The 21,888-nt window shown below is 37.7% G+C and overlaps 2 protein-coding genes across 2 annotated transcripts in view; one reads left to right on the top strand and one right to left on the bottom strand.

The window, feature by feature from the left end:
* The window catches only part of IFT74 (intraflagellar transport 74), a 164,128-nt gene extending 154,526 nt beyond the window's left edge, over window positions 1–9,602 (bottom strand). Inside the window, exon 1 of the mRNA XM_053571127.1 lies at window positions 9,532–9,602. The gene's annotated coding sequence lies outside the window, so the exon portion shown is untranslated. The remainder of the gene's footprint in view (window positions 1–9,531) is intronic.
* Window positions 9,603–9,784: 182 nt separating this feature from the next.
* Window positions 9,785–21,888, top strand: part of CAAP1 (caspase activity and apoptosis inhibitor 1) — a 51,775-nt gene continuing 39,671 nt past the window's right edge. The window contains exons 1-4 of the mRNA XM_053571162.1: window positions 9,785–10,133; window positions 13,117–13,317; window positions 14,308–14,392; window positions 15,605–15,680. Coding sequence (XP_053427137.1) covers window positions 9,858–10,133; window positions 13,117–13,317; window positions 14,308–14,392; window positions 15,605–15,680 — 638 coding nt within the window. The 5' untranslated portion in view covers window positions 9,785–9,857. The remainder of the gene's footprint in view (window positions 10,134–13,116; window positions 13,318–14,307; window positions 14,393–15,604; window positions 15,681–21,888) is intronic.

Raw genomic sequence — 21,888 nt, forward strand, 5'->3', positions numbered from 1 at the left:
CACAGAAACTTACCATTAAATTAAAGTGTTTCTGTTAGCATGTTAGAATCACATCTACTTATACTATGGCTTTAGCAGTGGTCTCAATATTTCTTGTAATGGGCTGGGAGTGGTGGCTCACAGCTGTTAATCCCAGCATTCTGGGAGGCCAAGGCATGAGGATTGCTTGAATTCAGAAATTTGAGACCAGCCTAAAAAAGAGTAAGGCCTTATCTCTACTAAAAATAGAAAAATGAGCCAGGTGTTGTGGTGGGGACTTGTAGTCCTAGCTGCTAGGGAAGCTGAGGTAGGAGGATCACTTGAGCCTAACAGTAGGTTGCTATGAGCTGTTATGGTACCATGGTACCCTCTGCCCAGGGTGACAGAGCGAGACTGTCTCAAAAAAAAAAAAAAAAAAAAAAAAGATTTCTTAGAAGTTTTCTTTTCTATGCAGTGAATACTGACAATATCAAACTAGTTTTGAAGACTTCTTATTGCTAACAGAGTAAGTAATACAAGAACAGAGGTTCTAGGGCAGCGCCTGTGGCTCAGTGAATAGGGCGCCAGCCCCATATACCTACCGAGGGTAGCGGGTTCAAACCCAGCCCCGGCCAAACTGCAACCAAAAAATAGCTGGGTGTTGTGGCAGGCACCTGTAGTCCCAGCTACTTGGGAGGCCAGGGCAAGAGAATCGCCTAAGCCCAACAGCTGGAGGTTGCTGGTTGCTGTGAGCTGTAATGCCACAGCATTCTACTGAGGACAACAAAGTGACACTGTCTCTAAAAAAAAAACACACACACACACAAAAAACAGGGGTTCTAGAAAGTGTGCATATTGTTTAACCATAGCCACAAGTAGTCACAATAATGCTATGCAACTAGCAACAACAAAAATAATGCCGTTAGTTCAGTAGTTACAGACTTGGGAGTTGACCAGGTCCTGCTGGGCTCGTTCACGTGTCTATAGTTTGCCTGAGAACTAGGCTTTAGGTGGGGGTTGGCTGGGGAGCTTAGTTGGGGAAGCTCAGCTGTACTTATTTCTCATCTTTCTCCTGGGATTAGCTGGCTACTCTGGGTATATAATTTTTATTGTGATGGTGAAAGCCCAGAGACTTAACCATTCTAACTGCACAACTCTTTAAACGAGACTCCACTTGCTACACATCTGCTAACATCCACCTGGCCAAAGTCAGATGGCTGAACTCAAGGGCAAGGAAGTATGTCTTACCTGTCACAGAAAGGTGCTGCTAAATTACAAGGCAAACAGCATGGATAGAGGGAGAGGTGAAAAACTGAAGTCATTAAAGCAATGTACCACAGTGAAGTTATAGTAGCTCTGTCTTAGTCCTGAAACTTTCAGCTCAGAATTGTAAGCTAAAAATAAAAGCTAAGCCATTCACCCAACTGAATAGACCCCCTTTTTACCAAAGAAACCCCAGAAAAAACCTTAAAACTGACTTCTCAGTCACAAAGGCAAGGAAGATTGGACATACCTCCTTCCTCTTGGAATTCAGACTAACAGCGAACTGTACCTAAGGCCATGCAAGGTTCAGGTTAAGTCACACTTGCAGGTCATCAGTTTGCTTTAACAGATGAACTTCTAATATTCACAGGCCATAAAAATGGTCACTAAAGCTGGCATTGTGGCTCACAGCTATAAGCCCAGCTACTCAGGAGGCTGAGGGCTTTGACTCAATATCTTCTGGTTTGCTTTCTGATTAACAGGTCCCTTTGACTCTAACTTTTCTCATGGAGAATTATTCTCTTTTATTTTAAACTTTCCTTACCAAAAATGTCTTTTTATATTTATGGCATCACATTTCTCTTTTTCCTACTTACTGGTTTCTTTTTTTGCTGTTTTATTTTCTTTCCAAATCCATTTTGTGAATCAACCTTCAAATAACTTCCAAATTAGACAAAATTACTTTTTTCTTCATAAAGATCACATTTGTCATACCTGTTATTTTTATCAAAGACAAATCTTACTATTTTTGGCATATTTCATATATAGAATTATATGTTATTAATTAGAATTTAAGCTCTCAGTAACCTTAAATTTTAGTGAAAACCTAGGAAGAAGTCTTGAATTATCACCTATCAGTATTTCATAGATGACGACCATTTATAATTTTTAGACACAAAAAATTTTACAATTTTTCTGTTACTTGCAGATGACACAGACATTTAATGAGTATTATTTATCTTTAACATTTCACATTACATGTTTTCATAAGCATTTATAAGCACTTATACACATGAACCTAATTATTTATTTTAGCAGTTTACTTAGATTACTTATGAAAACTCAGATGTTAGACAAAGTCATAATTTTACCTTTTAAATTATATTCTTATTGACTCTTTTTCCCCTTGGGACAGGGTACTGCTCTGTCTCCCAGGCTAAGAGAGCAGTAACATCATCATAGCTCACAGCAATCTCCAACTCCCGGGCTTAAGCAATCCTCCTGCCTCGGCCTCCTGAGTAGCTGGGTTTATAGCTGTGAGCCACAATGCCAGCTTTAGTGACCATTTTTATGGCCTGTGAATATTAGAAGTTCATCAAAGTAAGAAACTTAAACACAAATGAGCATTTCTGCTGGTAACTCAGAAGATTCAGCTGTTTTCATTAAACCAACAATATTAAATTAATCTTACTTATCAAAAATCACACAGATCATTTTGTTTCCAGTTCTATAAACTTTGTGTTAAACCCTGACACCTTAAAAAATCTATCAGAGACAATATAAAACAGACCAGTAAACCCAGGTAAAATTGCAACTGAAAATTTTGAAAACTTTTATTTGTATTCTACCAATAATTATTTTACAATAAAACAACCAGCTTATTTACACAAGATTAGTAAATTCACACAAACTTGAAAAACATTTGTGGTAATTTACTTAATTTATGAGCACACCTTTATTTATAAGCCAATTTGGTACCCATGTAGACACAACACATGCAACATACATTTTAAATAAATACACAAAATACGTCTAAACACAGGCATGCACAAAAATAAAGATCCAATAGCTTTTAGTTTCTAACTCTAGCAATGAAATAACAAAACAAACTCACTAGTTTACAAAATATAGCTGGATTTAAATTACTTCTCACAAAATTCATACTTGTTCATATAACTAAAACTTATTTGCCCCGATAGGTAATGTAATGAAAGCTGTGGACAAAAATTTTGGGTAATTTCCATGGCTATTTATTTATAGAGACAGGGTCTTATTCTGTTGGAGTGTGGTAGTGTGATCATAGTTCACTACAGCCCCAAACTTCTGGGCCCAAGTTTGGAGTGGATCCTTCTGCTTCAACCTGCCAAGTAGCTAGGATTATAGGCACACAGCACTGTGCCTGGCTATTTTTTTTTTTTTTTTTGGTACAGACAGGGTCTTGCTATGTTTCCCAGGATGGTCTCAAACTCTTGACCTCAAGCAATTCTCTCACTTTGATTTCCCAAGGCACCAGGATTACAGTGAGCCACCATGCCTGCCTTGATTTAAAAAACAAAACAACAAAACTTTTCTCCCTTTTTTTCCTTCAGTTTCAAGCGAGTTTTTAATGTTTTAATTAGAATTGGCTAAAGTATGTAAGAAAAGTATCTCTCAAGTAGAAATGAATTAGTAATGCCATAACCAATGAGTTTATCTCACCACCAATAGAAAAAGTCAGCAGATTTTGAGTAAGCAGGAAAGAAAATAGACAAAGAACTTAAGACTTGACATTTTGGGGCGGCGCCTGTGGCTCAGTGGGTAGGGCGCCGGCCCCATATGCCGAGGGTGGTGGGTTCAAACCCAGCCCCAGCCAAACTACAACAAAAAAATAGCCGGGCATTGTGGCGGGCGCCTGTAGTCCCAGCTGCTCGGGAGGCTGAGTCAAGAGAATCACCTAAGCCCAAGGATTTGGAGGTTGCTGTGAGCTGTGTGACGCCAGGGCACTCTACCGCACTCTCCTCTCCGCAGGAGTGCGATAAAGTGAGACTCTGTCTCTACAAAAAAAAAAAAAAAAAAAAGAAGACTTGACATTTTAACTCTATAGTTGCAGGTTACATATTTGAGCTCTGATTTTTCCTTGATGGATATAATTTGCCCATCAGTCTAACAATGTGCACAAGAATATCCCATAAAATGTAACCAGTTAAAATGTTAGAAAATCTGACACTCCTTTGAACCTTTCCATTTAAACAAATAATTGCAAGTATAGGTACCATAAACCAAACCCCAAAGGGCGTCATTCCTTTTGTTTTTCCTGATTTTTAGGGGATTTGTTTCCCACTTTTATTCTTTGTTCTTTTTTTGTTTTAAGAGGAAACAAACTGTAATCTAGTGTTTAGTGTAGTGGAGCTGAGAATCAGTCTCTCATTCTTCAAAAGGGGCAGTTCAGTTCTTTGCCCAAATGGGCAGATGAACTATTTGAGATTAATTTTAAGAGGAAGAAGCAATGGAAAAGACCCTTTAGAATGCACCTTCTAATCAAAATTAGGATTTCAAACACCTTCCTAGGAAAACAACAGACAGCTTAGAACAGGGGTCCTCAAACTGCAGCCCGCAGGCCACATGAGGCAGTGTGATTGTTATTTGTCCTCTTTTTTGTTTTTTACTTCACAATAAGATATGTGCACTGTGCATAGGAATTTGTTCAGTTATGTTTTGTTTTTTTTTAAACTATAGTCCAGCCCTCCAACGGTCTGAGGGACAGTGAACTGGCCCCCTGTTTAAAAAGTTTGAGGATGCCTGGCTTAGAACAAAGTAAAGACCACTGACCAAGAGTGGAGCTCCAGAGTATGTACCAGATCCACCTAAGAAGAAAGTCAGAGTGGGGCACTCAAGGAGACGCTTTGTCAGTACCTAGTTCCATGATTGGGCTACTCTTTTGGGGGGGTCCCCCAACGCTTCTCTTAATCCCATTTTGAGCCTAAGAATTAACAGACCAAAAAAAAAAGCTGTAAAATAATTTAAAGAGGTTTATTCTCAGTAAATATGAGTGACCATGGCTCAGGGATCTACAAATCCAACAAGCTTTGAGAAATTAGTCTCCTGAGTAATTTGCCTGTAATTCCTGTCCCCCAAAAACGCTTGAAACCAAACTATAACCCAACTGCCTCAGAACCACCTACTCAGGTTGGAGTTGAGGATTCCTCCAGGCCATAGTCACTCATATTGGCTGAGAATAAACCTTAAATTATTTTACAGGATTTTTTTTTTCATTAATATAATTTTAACAAATATTTGCGTCCCTAGCTTTTAACAAAGTTTGAGTCCCTTCTCAAAGACTCAAACCAATATTTGAGTACCCTACAGAAATACATAATGAATGTATTTATCTGGAAAATACATTTTCAGACAATAGGTATTGAGATTACAAAGACGTGTAATGCATGGCCTCTGTTCATTGGAATTATAATAATAGTATACTGGAAAGGATGTTGAGCAAGTTCTGCATGCTCTGTAGGGAGAAGGGTCAGTTAAAAAAGAAATGGTTACTTCAGCAGGATTGAGAATGGAAGTGACTTGGAAAGGTTTTAAATAAATCATAATTGAATCTTATATGCAGTAAGATAAGTAGAGGTAAGGTTGTTGAATAGGCCTGGAAGGTACATTTCTAGGAGAGGTACATACCTGAAGAGAAAAATGCTGTTCAGATCAGGGAAGGTCTTACCTGTGGTATATTATATTAATTAGGATGGTGAGAAATGACCTTTATAGTAAAAAAAAATTACATTGGCTCACCGATGGGAAATGATAGCATCAGGAGTTTCTGTTTGTTTCAGCAAGTATCTTTTGCTAGCCTCCATCACAAGACAGAGATTACATCAACTAGCAGCTATGAGGTAATTTCCTTAAAATTCATCACTTCGGAGAAAAAACAAATTTCTCACCTAGTATCTCTTTATAAAATTGACCCTACAATTAGTTAGTGCAAGCTATCCCTAGCAATCATTGTTATTAATGCTGAGTGCATTGCTGAAAATGGCATATACATTCCAATCTTTGTCCATCCTCCCATATACTTGTTCTAGAGCAGAAAAATAATTGGTATTTGATTTAAGTATGAACAATGTTTAGTGTTTAGTGCTGGGCCTTTTAAGTTCTATTATACTAGGTTGAACCACATGAAACTGTCAAAATTCAACCACTTTTGACCTACAACCTAAGGCAATTTCATATGTCAACCTAAATATGTAGACACTAACATCTCTCTGGCTCTATGCCAGCCTTGTGATGTCTATATGCCATGTTCTTAGCAGGAGCCAAAAATTTTTTCCCTGTCCTCTGCTCAGCAGAATCCCATGTAGAAATCAGTTTGTACCTGTGGTTCCAAAGCCCATTTGATTGTCAGTGTCATAGTAGCAGCTAAGTCTCTCTGGCATGTGATAGAAAAGCATTGCAAACCTCCTACTGACATCTTTTATTAAAGACTAGTTTCTAGCCATTAATTTTACTAGGTACTTTTGCTCCCATGACTTAGTGACTTCATATAATCTTATGTAAATCTGGTTTTCCACCTGAAATTATTCACTCAATCAGTTTTAATCAAGAATCTACCATGTGCCAAATTTTTATTAAGGACAGTGGGGTATGGAAGTACAGAAGTAAACAAAGTCCTTGCCTTCATGAAGCTTACAATTCAAGAGAAAGGAGATAAATATACATGAGGCTGGATGTGGTGGCTCATGCCTGTAAGTAATCCTAGCACTCTGAGAGGTCAAGGCAGGAGAATTTCTTGAGCTCACAAGTTTGAGACTAGCTTGAGCAAGAACCGGACCCCGTCTCTACTAAAAGTAGAAAAAAATTTTGGCATGTAGGGAAAATTGTGCCCTGATCTTTAGCATAAGACTCGCTTCCTACTTGAGGACCTAGAGAATCATGAGAATGGCATATGAGTTGTGTATGTGCAGATCAGAAAACTGGCCTCCAAGAGAGAATGCATATATGAGGTGTGGCAATACCAGGCCCAATGGGGTAAAGATTCTCTAGATTCCAAAAATCTCTTGATGCTGGAGGCAGAGTCTTCCTTAAGGTCTGTAGTTCTGCAAAAACTAGTTGGAGACATTTGGTCTGACACTTTCCATGTTTTCCCTTTTTAGTGCTGATGTCTGATAAGTAAATTTTAAACTACTTTTTCCTGCTTTATAATAAGTATGGACCCGAAGTTTGCTCAGAAGGGGTCTTCCCAGAGTCCCTCAGTCTCCTGACATGGACTTTATGTCAAGCCTCTTCATCCCTCGCACCAACACTCCCTCCTCTGGTGACCCCAAACCAATTCATGGGTATGATGGTGCACGCTGGCAGCCCCAGCTACTTGGAAGGCTGAGGCAGAAGGATCACTTGAGCTTAGGAGTTTCAGATTGCAGTGAGCTATGATGACACCACTGTACCTGCACTTTAGCCGAAGCCACACTGTGAGACAGGAAAGGAAAGGAAAGGAAAGGGGAAAGGGGAAAGAGGAAAGGGAAAGGGAAGGAAAGGAAAGGAAGAAAGAAAAGGTATGATGTTAAGAGCACTGAAGAAATATAAAGCAGAATAAGAATTAAAAAGTGAGAATGGCTGAGGCAAGAGAATCGCTTAAGCCCAGGAGTTGGAGGTTGCTGTGAGCTGTGTGATGCCATGCCACTCCACCGAGGGCCATAAAGTGAGACTCTGTCTCTACCAAAAAAAAAAAAAAGTGAGAATGGAAGCACTTTCTATTATATACTTTCTTGTCTTCCTCAGTAGACTATAAACCTAGGAAGTTATTGATATTTTCTGTTTTGTCTCTTCTCTATCACCAGTGGTGAAACAATGCATTTGTGTCCTAGAAAAAATGTATAGGACAGTGGTTCTCAACCTTCCTAATGCTGTGACCCTTTAAGACAGTTCCTCATGATATGGTGACACCAAACCATAAACTTATTTTCGTTGCTACTTAATAACTGTAATTTTGCTACTGTTATGAATCGTAATGTAAATATCTGATATACAGGATGTATTTTCATTGTTACAAAGGGGTCGTGACCCACAGGTTGGGAACTGCTGGTATAGGAGGATGGTCATGTCATGGTGACCCCTGACCAAACTGGGATTCATCTGCCAAATTCATATTCTATAGCAATCTGGTGAGAAGAGTTTTGCCTTCCTGGTCCAGCCGAAGAAATATGAAAACTATCAGACAGGTAGCTGTAGAACAATGTGCAAACTCAGAAGCTTCTGAGTTTCCTTTATAAGAGAATTATTTGCAGCCAGGAATTAATAAACTAGCTCTATCCATACCATTTTAGGTTGATGTTAGTTAGCTCAGGCTGCCATAACAATACCATAAACTGGGTGGCTGAAACAACAGAATGTGTTTTCCCACAGTTCTGGAAGCTAAAAGTCAAAGATCAAGGTGCCATCTGGATTGGTTTCTGGTCATGCTTTTCTTCCTTGTTTGCAGATGATTTCCTTTTCCTCATGACCTCACATGTCCTTTCCTCTGTTTGCATGTTGAAGAGAGAGGGCAATCTCTTTTCTTCTTTTTCTTTTCTTTCTTTTTTAATAATAAGGATACTAGTCATTTTAGATTAGGGCCGTACACTTATGACCTCATTTAACCTTAATTCCTCCAGGATGGAGGTCAAATACAGTCTTCAAATAAGGCTTCAACACACGAATTTTCTTGGGACACAATTCAACCATAACAGAATCATAAACATTACATGTTATTAATTTTACATATTTATCCTGTCTGTCAACACAAATTTTTCATTCTTTTCAGGTATATTTCCCAGAACTCATGGAAACCCAGTAGGCTCAGTCTTAGCAAGCCTTGGAAAGCAAGGCAAAGTGAAGAATGGAGACTGGGGGAAAAGACAGTTTTCCCAAGGCTGCAAGTGCCCCTGGTTATTAACCCTGGCCCGTTTGTTTTAGGCTCTTATTAGTTTTTGAATGATGAGACAAGTAGGGAATGTAGTTAAGGGAAGTTTCTTTTCTACATTGCTTCTTAGTCCAATAAAAGGCACAGGATTACTACTGAGCAGTAGCTAGCTTTGTCCTAAGCGCTACCTTTTGCCTTCCTCGATTAAAGTCTCCTGCTGAGACTATCCAAGGTAAACGATGACATATTTTTATGTGTTCTTGATCCCTGATAAAGCCTGCCTTCTGTTTAAATTACTCTCGCACACAAAATCTAACAATCATAAAGGTATGGCCCATAATCAATTTTCAAAAACGAACTCAAATCCTTACTTGTCCATCTTAGACTTTATGCAGAAATTACATAATTTGCCCAGTGATGACAATAATGAGATGAATCTACTTCCCCTTAAGCCAGTGGTTCTCAACCTTCCTAATGCCGCGACCCTTTAATACAGTTCCTCATGTTATGGTGACCCCCGACCAGAAAATTATTCTCGTTGCTACTTCATACCTGTAATTTTGCTACTGTTATGAATCGTAATGCAAATATCTGATATGCAGGAGACCCCCAAAGGGGTCGCGACCCACAGGTTCTCTTAGTTGTTACCTTATTAATCAGAAATAAAATCCAGAGGCAAACGAAAATGGAGAAATCAGAAACGACACTTTTACCTTATTAAGTCTTTGTAATACTCAACAGCAGTATGAGTAGATCAAAGACCTGTTGCTCCGTACTCCGTCCTCTGCAGAGATACACAAAAAGAAGCAAACCCCCCGACTACTACAAGCCGTCCACAAACTCGAGTTGACCGCGGCAACTGGGAACGCGGCGCCATTGGCGCTGGCACATGCTCCAGGAACGCCTCACACGTTCTGCGCCGAGATCGGAAGTGACGCAAAACTGCGACGCCAGTACCTGCCGTTCCCTGCCGCCGGAGCCGGGCATCGGTCGCTCCGTAGACGGCGGACTTTGTTCGGATGGTTGCTGCACAGGGATCATGACGGGAAAGAAGTCCTCCCGGGAGAAGCGGCGCAAACGTAGCAGTCAGGAGGCAGCCGCGGCGCTCGCGGCCCCGGACCTCCTACCTGCCCTGACCAGTAGCGGCAGTGGGAGCACCAGCGGCTGCGGGAGCGTCAGCTGCTGTGGGAACACTAGCTACAGTGGAAGTGTCACCGGCGGCGGCAGCGGCGGCAGCTGTTGGGGTGGGAGCAGCGAGCGGCGGAAGCGGAGGAGCACTGACTCATCTTCCAGCGTCTCCGGCTCTCTGCCGCAGGTGCGTGCGCTCCCCTCTCGCCGCATCCTGACGCTGCTGCTTTTTCGGAAAAAGGCTGGCCACCTGACGAGATGGGACACCGGCTGGAGCTCACTAATTAGTGAGGCAATCCCAAGGGGTTACCTATGTTTGAGGTTCATATGCCTAAGTCCTGACGAACCCTGTGGTCTCAGGTCTCAGTCTCCTTGAAGAGTATGGGTTGGAAGCTAGTATTCATTGCCCTTGGGAGCCAGACGCTTTACTTTTCTCTTGGCCTTCACCTTTTAGTAAATTATGGTTAACTCTACATTGCAGGTGAGAAAATCGAGGCCCAAAGAGGGTAAGGAACTTTACCCACACCGAGTTTGTGAATACCTCCTAGAATTGAATTCAGTTTTTGAGTGTATAAAAGCCATGTTCTTTATGTGACATTAACATGCCAAGATATCACTTTCTTAAGTAGTATTTTATAATTTATTATAAAACAGATAGTGAATACATATTTTCAATTCATTCAACACAGAAAGCAAGGGAAAAGCGTGGAGTCCCTCTTCGTGCTTCTACATTAATACTTAGATATGCAGTCTCTTTTTATTAGCCCTTGTCAGACCTGTGCACTTAAGTTCCCACACCTAAACTTAATTGTCTTTTCTTTTTATATTGGTACGTTATTTTTTAGTGACTGCTCAGTATTTCATTATATCTTTTTAGAAATATTTTTAAAACATTTTTTCCATTTTATCTTTATTAATGAATATTTAGGTTTCCAGTTTTTGTTGTTGTTATTACAGTAAGAAAACAAACATTTTTGTATATTTATCTTGTGCAGGAGTTGTGTTAGGATAATCTCAGAAGTAAAATGGCTGGGTCAATGTTTTTTTTCTTTTTCTTTTTCTTTTTTTTTTTTTGAGAGTCTGTTGTCGCCCTGAGTAGAGTGCCATGGTATCACAGCTCACAGAAACCTCAAACTCTTGGGCTTAAGCAATTCTGTTGCCTCAGCCTCCCACGTAGCTGGGACTACAGGTGCCCACCACAATGCCCAGCTGCTATTAGAGACAAGGTCATCTTCTGGCTGAGGCTGGTCTGGAACTGGTGAACTCAGGCAGTCCACCCACCTCTGCCTCCTAAGTGCTGGGATTAAGGTGTGAGCCACTGCGCCCAGCTAAATCAAACTTCTTAATGAAAAATAAATATGTTTATGAAGAAAAAAAGTCATTGCATATTAGGCACATTGGTAACATCTCTTCTGAGAGTGCCATTTATCTTGTTTAGTGAGTTTCCATTTTTTGGTAAGAACTTCATTGAAATTTTTTATAACATACAATTCACCCATTTCATGTACAAGTTTGGGCTTGTACAACCATAACTACAGACAATAAAATATTTTCATCACCCCCAAAAGAAACGTTATGTGTACCTTTTAGTTACCATCCATAATACTCAACTCACACCCTGCTCCATTCCTAGGTAACCACAGATTTATTCCTTGTCATTACAGATTTATAGATTTCCCTGTTGCATATTGTATATGAATAGAATCATATAACGTGTAGTATTTTGAGTCTGGTTTATTGCACTTAGCATAATGTTTTTAAGGTTCATCTGTGTTATAGCACATAGGTTCATGCTTTTTTATGGCTGTGTAATATTTTAACGTATGACGATACCACATTTTGTTTTTGCATTTATCACTTAATAGACATTTTGGTTTCCACTTTTTGGCTATTATGACTAATGGTTCTGTGTACATTTGTGTGCAAATTTTTATGTGGACATATGGTTACATTTTTCTTGGGTGTATATCTAGGAATAGAATTGGTGAGTCATATGATAACTTTTTGAGGAACTGACATACTGTTTTCTTTCCAAAGTAGCTGTACCATTTTATGTTCTCAGTAGCAATATATAAGGATTCCAGTTTCTCTACATCATTATGTTGTAAGCCATGAGAACAAGACTTAACCTTTACTTTTTCAGTCCAATTATCATAGTATTGTTTAAAACTGGCCCATTCTTAGACTACTTTTCAAACAGTTACATACAACAAATCTGTCCTGAGGAAGGGATTTTTGAATTGTTATCTGGAGTGTCTAAATTTGTTTTTAATCTTGTGACTATAGTGGGGTAGAGGAAAGAAGGAAGAAAGACTGTTCTAAGCAGAAGAGTGGGAGCTTGTATGAGCTGATAGGAGGAGAATGGGTTATATTTGAGTAGTTCAAAGTTTGTTGTTGTGTCCAGAACACAAAGATTGAGCATGAAGGGCCAGGTAGGCAATATTACCCTAGAGCAATAAGTCATTAAAGGGTTTTAAACAAAAAAGATGAATAAACAAGCATTTTATAAAATGTATTTTGCTAACAATGTAAAACAGACCTCAAATTAGAGGCATGGATTCTAGTTAAATGGCTAATCTACAAACCATAGTGGTTTAGACCAGGATTATGATAATAGATTGGAAAGGACAAGATAAATTTGAAAAATTGAAGGTAAAACTGTCAAAAAATGTCTTAAATTACTGATTTTACTTAGTTACTTTGAACATGATTAAATTATATAGAGTTTTTAAAAATCGTAATAGCTCCTGGAAAGCACATTACTATATAATATTTGTGATTTGTAACAGTTTTACTTCCATTTCTTTATATGAATTTAAGTAGAATGACAAGGCGTACGTAAAGCTTTCGGGTGAATGGCTACCTGAAGGAATATCCTATTTCTTCAAAACTCTAAAATTGTAGGCAGTTATTCAATATTGACTATATTTTCATTTGTTGGTTCTAAGATATCTCTTTCCTTAACAGTTACTCCTGAAGTTAATTGTAGTGTGGAAAGTAAAAGCAAAGAATACTGAGTTATAAAATATTCTTTCTTGGGTTTTAGACAAATAACTGCACAAACAAAGAATTTGGGAATTTTTAATGAATTTATTAAATGAAAATTATGTTGTATATTCTGTATATCTTAAGTAGCATTATTAAGTGGCTCTTTATTCTTTTGATTTTAGGAAACCAAGTATCTTTTGCCAACTTTGGAAAAAGAGTTATTCTTGGCAGAGCACAGTGACCTTGAAGAAGGTGGATTGGACCTGACTGTGTCATTGAAGCCAGTTAGTTTTTATATATCAGACAAAAAAGAAATGCTTCAACAGTGCTTCTGTATTATAGGAGAGAAGAAGTTAAAGAAGATGCTTCCTGATGTGTTAAAGGTACTTTATTACTTATATTGTCTGATTATACCCACATATAAGAATACCACCTTCTTTGTAGCAATCACTTAAAGAGTTTATAATCAGATGTTTTCATCCAGGTTACTTGAAAAGTTATTTTAAAAAAGGATTTTGGAGAACCATGAACAGCTTTGTGTATTTAAAAATTTGCCAAGAAAAAATTTTTAGGCAAGAGATTTATTGACCCTATTGAAATAATTCTATTAAATTTAGGCAATGGTAACAACTAAATTGGAGGTACAATGAAGATTTCTGATGTTTTAAGAAATAATGTAACAATAGGCTGCTGTGTAAATAAAACACAACAGTGGTTGACAATAGCTTATAGTTCTTTAAATTTACAAGTGTTTTAATATACTTATTTCTGAAAATTATTTAGGGAAGTGCATGTTATTCTAATTTTTTAGTTCTGGTTAAAGGGCCTTGGACAAGTTAAGCCCAAAATCTTATATGGTAAATAAACCTCCATAGTTGACCACCTCCTGAAGTTGACCTCATTTTCATAGAATGGCCATGTACTACATGTACATATCAATACAATAGGCCTAGTTCCTTATGTTGTCTTCCTCCATATGTTGATCATCTTGTTAGAGTTCCTTGGGTGTTTAATTTACAGAAGTTCTACTGTATCTAATATGTATAGATAGCTAGGACTTGAATATTTAAACCTTTTGAATAATTACCTAATATAAGTAGGCTACTTATAATAATATTTGAAATTGACTTACTCTTTAGTTTGTTCTTTCATAAAAACATGACTTTATGTATTCCCATCAGATCTCTAAAATGTTTAGATATTAAACTGGTGGTTTTTCTGATTTCATCCCATGAAAAGGTTTATGTAAATCTGAGGCCTTAGTTTGTTTTATTATAAAATTGCTAACTGGAATTTTTTTTGTAATTGCAGTTTCCAAGTTTACATTGGAGCTAAATTACATAAATGTATTTTTTTTAATGTTATTTCTTTAGAACTGTTCAATAGAAGAAATTAAAAAACTATGCCAGGAACAATTAGAGCTTCTATCTGAAAAAAAAATCTTGAAGATTCTTGAAGGTAAGAATGCATATTTCTACATTCTGGTAACTTACTAGTTAATACTATATTCAGCATAAATCCTCAAGTATTCTTTCTCTTATTTGAATATTACTTTAATATCTTTACTGGGTAATCATTGAAAGTAATTTTGCTTTTCTTTGTATTGAGAAATGTAGTTTATGTATCAGAATGGCATTTTAAGAGTAGAATTGATGTGTAGTTATCCCAAATGAACTGTATAGGTAAGAGCGTAAGTAACAAAATGAAGCTAAAACATGTTTACCAAAAATATATTAAAAAAGTAATTAATTATTGAGAAGGCAAGGATTTCCCTTAAAATAATTTGTTAGGGCTGGACACAGTGGCTCATGCCTATAATCCTAGCACTTAGGGAGGCCAAGGTGGAGGATTGCTTCAGCCTGGGAGTTTGAGACCAACCTGAGCAACATAGTGAGACCTCATCTCTACAAAACAATAGAAAAATTTTCTATCATGGCAGTGTGTGCCTGTAGTCCAGCTGCTTGGGAGGCTAAGGTGGGAAGATCACTTGAGCTCAGAAATTTAGGGTTCGAGTGAGCTATGAGCACAGAAAAAAAAAGTTTGTTTTTAATTTCTTGCTTCATATTCTTTATAGCTTTTAGTTACCAGTTATGTTCTGTTTCTGCTCTAAGAAGACCCAGATGCAGAGTTAGAATAATTTCTTGCAGTTTACCAACACTTATATGTTTGCTTAATGTATGACTACTCTTTGTGGTACTAATACCTCTAGAAAAATGGAGCCTTTCAATTTCCAGAGATAACTTTATTTTTAAATATAAAATGTTTGATGGAATTTTGTAACTCTGGAAATAGATGTGTACATATGTGGGTACTCTATAAGGATATCTATATTCACATTCTTGTGTACATACACATTTATATAGATAAATGGAAGGCAATGAGAAATACCTAATAAAGCATTGGAAAAAATATTTCAAATATAAGCAATTAAAAATGTAATCTTTTGGGCGGTGCCTGTGGCTCAAAGGGGAAGGGCGCCAGCCCCATATGCCAGAGGTGGCGGGTTCAAACCCAGCCCTGGCCAAAAACTGCAAAAAAAAAAAAAAAGTAATCTTTTAACATATACAAAATTCTTAATCTGCATTACTTTTAAAAATGACAATGCAATGGTTAAATCATTCTGACTTTTTTTTGATAAGCATGCTTTTAATAGTTCATTTAATTTATAAGGTGACAATGGAACAGACTCTGATGTGGAAGAGGAGGCAGATGATGGCTGTAAGATGGGATCTGATCTAGTCAGTCAGTAAGTTAAAAGAACTTTCATTTTTATTTGAAAATTTCTTTGTTATTCCTTTTGTAATTTCTTATGTCAAAGATGTGATTTTTTGCATGCGTGTTTTATTTATAAGATAATTCAACAGTGCAGAAAAATTGATTTGTTTACTTGTTATGATTGGTCCTTTTGTTGTATATAAGGATGGACTTAATTATTTTAAGAATTAAGTGATTTTCTTAAACCGCTACACATAGATATTAAACAACAGCATTGCAACCAGCAGCAGAATCACATTTGGATTTTAAATAGACTATTTCTGATACCCATTATTTATATACTTTTATTTGTGTTTTGTTTTAGTTTTATTTTATGATAGGGTTTCTCTTTGTCGTCCAGCTTATAGTGCAGTGGTACATTGCTGCAGAGTTTACTGCAGCACTGAACTCCTGTACTCAATCCATCCTCCCATCTTAGCCTCCCAAAGTGCTGGTATCATAGGTGTGAGCTCCACTATTGATTAATTGCTTACTCTACCAGGCACTATATTAATAGTTTAGACCTTTTATCTCATTGAATTCTTATACATATTTATTAATGTTGGGTGATAATAACCTCATTTCACAGAGGCAATAGTAAGGTTCATTTCATATAAGTATACATATTTTAACTATGAATATATATAAATTGGTTATTGTGATTAAAAAGTATGTAAGGAGCCCGGTGCAGTGGCTCATGCCTGTCATCCCAGCACTCTGGGAGGCCGAGGTGGGCAGATCGCCTGAGCTCACAGGTTTACGACCAGCCTGAGCAAGAGCAAGACCCGGTCTCTAAAAACAAATAGCTGTGTATTGTGGTGGGCGCCTGTAGTCCCAGCTACTTGGGAAGCTGAGGCAAGAGAATCATTAAGCCCAAGAATTTGAGGTTGCTGTGAGCTGTGATGTCACAGCATTCTACAGAGGGTGACATAATGAGACTCTTTCAAAACAAAACAAAAGAAGCTACATGCCAACTTCTATCAGTGCGCATGAGACTTTCATCTACTAATTTTAGCATCTATTGATGATTTTTGCCTCAAGTAATTGTTTCAGTAGTTTCCAATAATTGACTTTATCTCTCTTTGCAAAGTTTGGCATTTTTCCTGAAGAATATGGAAAGTTTTGTGCTACAGTAGAACATTAAGAAGAGATTACCAGAGGTAGTAGTATAAATAAGTAGTACATATATAACCTGAAATCTAGCACTTTTTCATTTTTAATAGAATGCTATTAGGCAGACTGGGTGCAGTGGCTCATGCCTGTAATCCTAGCACTTAGGTAGGGAGGCCAAAGGGGGATGATCACTTGAGGCCAGGAGTTCGATACCGGACTGAGCAATACAGTGAAACCCTATCTCTACAAAAAAAAAAAAAATTAGCTGGGTATGGTGATATATACCTTTAGTCTCAGCTATGAGGGAGGCTGAGACAGGAGGATCACTTGAGGCCAGGAGTTTAAGGTTGTAGTGAACTATGATGATGTCATTGCACTGTACCCAGAGCAACAGAGTGAGACTCTGTCTCAGGAAAAAAAAAATTTATTGGGTAAGAATCACTAAAAAAGGACAATTAAAAAAAATAGAGGTAGGCATTCCGTACAGTGGCAGAATCATAGCTCACTGCAGCCTGGAACTCTGGGTTCAATTAATCTACCTCAGCCTCCCTTGGAATACAGGTGTGTACCACCACACCCAGCTAATGTTTTTTTTGTTGTTGTTGTTGTTGAGACAGGGTTCTCACTGTGTTGCCTAGGCTGGTCTTTAATCCCTGGCTTCAAGTGATCTCTCACTTCAGCCTCCCAAAGTGCTGGGATTATAGGCCTGAACTACCATACCCAGTTATTAAAGGGCAATTTTATGTTATAATTATAGAGAGCACCAAATTACCTACCTCTGCTACCTCTGCTGAAGCATTGAAAAGCTAGCATTGGGTGGTGCCTGTGGCTCAGTGAATAGGGCTCTGGCCCCATATACCAAGGATGATGGGTTCAAACCCGGCCCAGCCAAACTGCAACAAAAAATAGCAGGGCGTTGTGGCAGGTACCTGTGGTCGCAGCTACTTGGGAGGCTGAGGCAAGAGAATCGCCTAATCCCAGGAGTTGGAGGTTGCTGTGAGCCGTAACGCCATGGCACTCTAGCGAGGGGGACAAAGTGAGACTCTATCTCTAGAAAAAAAAGCTAGCACTGTATTGCTTGGCTGCCTCTTCATTAGATTTTGGTTACCATGTACACCTTACTTAAGAGCACCGTGATGACTTATCAACAGAATGGGAAATGTATCCATTTTTAATGTCTTACTCTGGGCTTTCCTTCAAAATACTTAGCTTTGACTTATTTGTGTAGTATACTAATCTAGTTCAGTTAGTTTTAGCAATTACAAGCCTGTTAACCTTTATTTAAAAAGTGTCTTAAATTATCTAAATCATTTTGTTTCTCAGTGCTATTTAAAGAGAATCCTGCATTTAACTTTTGCTTGAATGCATTAATTTTTTTTCTTTGTTCAAATCTATTTATTTGTTCTAGATTTTAAGGAGTAAGAACTTTATTTTTTCATACCCAAACAGTGGTGTTACTTCTTCTCTTGTTAGGAGGAGTTGTTTTATGGATAGTCAATTAAACTAGGAATTCAGTTCTTTTAAAAAATAAAAGCAAAAAAGTCTTCAACTTCTGAACTATTCTTTTTTTTTTTTTTTGTGGTTTTTGGCCGGGGCTGGATTTGACCCCACCACCTCTGGCATATGGGACCAGCGCCCTACTCCTTGAGCCACAGGTGCCGCCCTCAAATTCTGAACTATTCTAATCAAAAAAAGTAGTTGATAGATTTAAAGTGACTGTTGGGAAGAACCCACTTTTACAATGTAGTTATAAGAAAAGTCACATTAAGTTTTTAATGCTGCAGTGAGCAGGTTGAACAATAACAAATATTGTTAAAATTTGTCATAACAGCCCCTTGGAGTTGGTAAGTGCCAAATCTTTAAATTCTTCTAAATTGTTTGAGAATATAACTTTTTATTTGGGGGGGAAATTTTCTACGTTTACATGATGTTAAATAATAATACTAATAGCTAGCATGTACTGAGCATTGTGTGCAAGACACTGTTTTAATCACTTTATATGTCTTCAGTCATTCTTTGGGTTTGTACAGCACCTTATGAAGTAGATATTAACATCATCATTTTATAGATGGAAAAACGAGGCTCCAAAAAATTTCTGTGACTGAGTTGCACAAATGCTTGTGAAAGGTGGAGGCAGTGTTTTTTATGAAGAGGTTACATAGACTTTTATGCAAATAGGTCTGGCTTTGCAACTTTGAAACACTTAAGCTTCTTTAACATTGTAGTCATTTGCAAAATGGAAATAATTCTTGCCTCCTAAGATTATAAGGGTTAAAGGAGCTAATGTGACTAGTTATTATTCATTGTGTTACTTATGAATGGAGGAGATAAGCAATGAAGGTGGAAACGGGAAGTTAAATGTGGGAAGATAGAGGCTTTATCAGGGTTTCTTTTCCCTTACTTCTTGGAGCAATTAAATAACCAGGACAGAGCAAACCATGATAGCCAAGAAAGGGGTTCTAAAGTTCTCTTTAGACATCCAGGAGTAATTGCAGGTGGGAAACTTTGTTCTCTTTGCTGTTGAGCAAAATCTGAGGCATAGATCGAAAGGCAGTGATTTGCTTTTTCTCAGAGCCGTAGGAGACTGAATAAGAGGTGTTTAACTGGCAGAATCCTTGAATCCTATTGATTAAGAGGGACAATTTATTCCTTACATAAAGAGAGGAACAGAACCGGTGTGGAGATTCATGGACACCTCTTCCTGGGTTTCATCAGAAAATAAAGTTTGATCACATGGTTGGTGCTTAGTATTGAAAATGTCCATGTCTTTTGTAACCTGCTAGTTTTTTTCTCTAAAAGATCATTTGAATGCTAAGGAAACAATCAGTCATGAATAGGCAAAGAAGAATTAGAGAAGTTTAATAACTTGATAGTGGAAAGCTAATCCGAATAACTGTAACTGGCAACTTCTTTTGCGCACAAGAATTAATAGAGTATAGGAAAGAAAACTTTAACATAGTAATGAAAACTCTCCAGGAAATATAATTACAGCACAAATGTAATTTTAGAAACTAAAAAAGAAAATCATAATTTCTAAATTCAATAGACTAATAAAGAGAAGAGTTATGGCTGAGAACTGAATCATTGTCATGAAAAATCAAGTTGAATAGGGCAACATCTGTGGCTCAGTGGGTAGGGCGCCAGCCCCATATACCAAGGGTGGCGGGTTCAAACCTGGTCCCGGCCAAACTGTAACAAAAAAATAGTGGGACACTGTGGCAGGTGCCTGTAGTCCCAGCTACTTGGGAGACTGAGGCAAGAGAATCGCCTAAGCCCAGGAGTTGGAGGTTGCTGTGAGCTGTGACTCCACAGCACTCTACCCAGGGCAATAAAGTGAGACTGTCTCAAAAAAAAGAAAGAAAGAAAAGAAAAAGAAAAAGGCTGAATATCCTGCTGGACTCCTGTAGTCCCATCTACTCTGGAGGCTGAGGCAGGAGGATCCTTTGGACCCAGGAGTTTGAAGTTGCTGTGAGCTAGGTTGATGTCATGGCACTCTAGCCTGGGCAATAGGGTGAAACACTCTCCAAAAACAAACAAACAAAAAAACATTGCAGTGGGAATACACCTGCCATAGTAAACTATGTGTATATTCAGGGAGGTGAAAGAAGATAAAGGTTTTTAAAGGTAAAATGAGAGGAAGATTAGATCATTGTTTTGAAATAATTATCCTTGGCTGCAAATATCAGTAACAAGGGTGACATCAGTCCAGAGCTGGACAGGCAGATGCTTGGCAGATGTCTTTAGAAGTATTTTTTTTGTAAAGTTGCAATGGACTTTGTACAAGGTTGTAATTTTGTACTTTTTTCCATTATCAGGCATGTAAAACATGGGAGCCCCCTCTTCATGGCCTTCTCCTTTTCTAGTTATCTGGGTTTTCTTAAAGTTAGTGACTTCATTTGATTCAATTTTCACAGCCTCCTACCATTGTTTTTAACATCATTATTCAAGAAGTATCTTTTATGGCATGTTTATTTTAGTTAGCAGATTGATTCTGATGCAAGATCCACTCAGAGTTTATGTTGCATTTGATTGTTATGTTTTCTTAGACTTTGTTGATCTAAAGTACTTCTCCATTTTTTTTGTTTTTCTTGACTTTGATTTTGTTGAAGAGTTTAAACCAGTTTTGGGATAGTTTCACATTTGCGATATGGCTTATAGATTGCCTTGGGCATTGCTTGACTGTTCTATTATCTCTTGTATTTCCTATAAATTAGAATTTTGGTCTAGAGCTAGGGTATGTTCAGTTTAAACATTTCTTGGAAAAAATTCTTACAGATTGGGTGACCATATAATTTGTTTTCCTAAATCAAGAGCCTAGATATTGGACATACATTATGTGACCCTCTCTGCTCATTGAGTCACAGTAGGAGATACATGATATCAAGTTTCTCACTATTTATAACCAAAGTGTGATTACTTGGTGAAGATGCCCTGCTAAAATTTTGGATTCTTAAGGATAAAGAGAAAATGTAACAAGTCCTTTGACTAAAATAACAGGTGATAAGGCAATTGCATTTAATGTTGAGAGATTTGTTTCTAAAACAATGTAGTAGGACTTATGGATTAAAAATGACAGAGTCCCTTTATAATAATATATTTTTTCTAATTTTTTTTTTTTTTTTTTTTTTTTTTTTGTGATCTTTTGGCCGGGGCTGGGTTTGAACCCGCCACCTCCGGCATATGGGACCGGCGCCCTACTCCTTGAGCCACAGGCGCCGCCCTTATTTTTTCTAATTTTAATATCAGGTATATCCAGATGAAATAAAATGAATTTGAAGTATTTCTTCTTTTTCTGTTCTCTATAAAATTTGACATGATCTTTCTTGAAATTATCTTCTATTTTTATTTATAAATATTTGTTGTCTATTTTTTGAGACTTTGAAAAGAAAGAAAGAAAATGACAGAGAATAAACAGTCATTTTTCTTTTCTTTCAAGCAACAAGGAGGACAAGAAGCAGAAACAGAAATTATCTTGGATGAAATTAGGAGACATCCTTAACCTCACAGCAGAGTATTTTTGGAGATACTGCTAAATGTAGTGATTATCAGATAATGCTGTGGGAAGACACCTGTGGGAGACTTCCTTG

Source organism: Nycticebus coucang, chromosome 2 (genome assembly GCF_027406575.1).
Source record: "Nycticebus coucang isolate mNycCou1 chromosome 2, mNycCou1.pri, whole genome shotgun sequence".
Taxonomy (NCBI): Eukaryota; Metazoa; Chordata; class Mammalia; order Primates; family Lorisidae; genus Nycticebus; species Nycticebus coucang.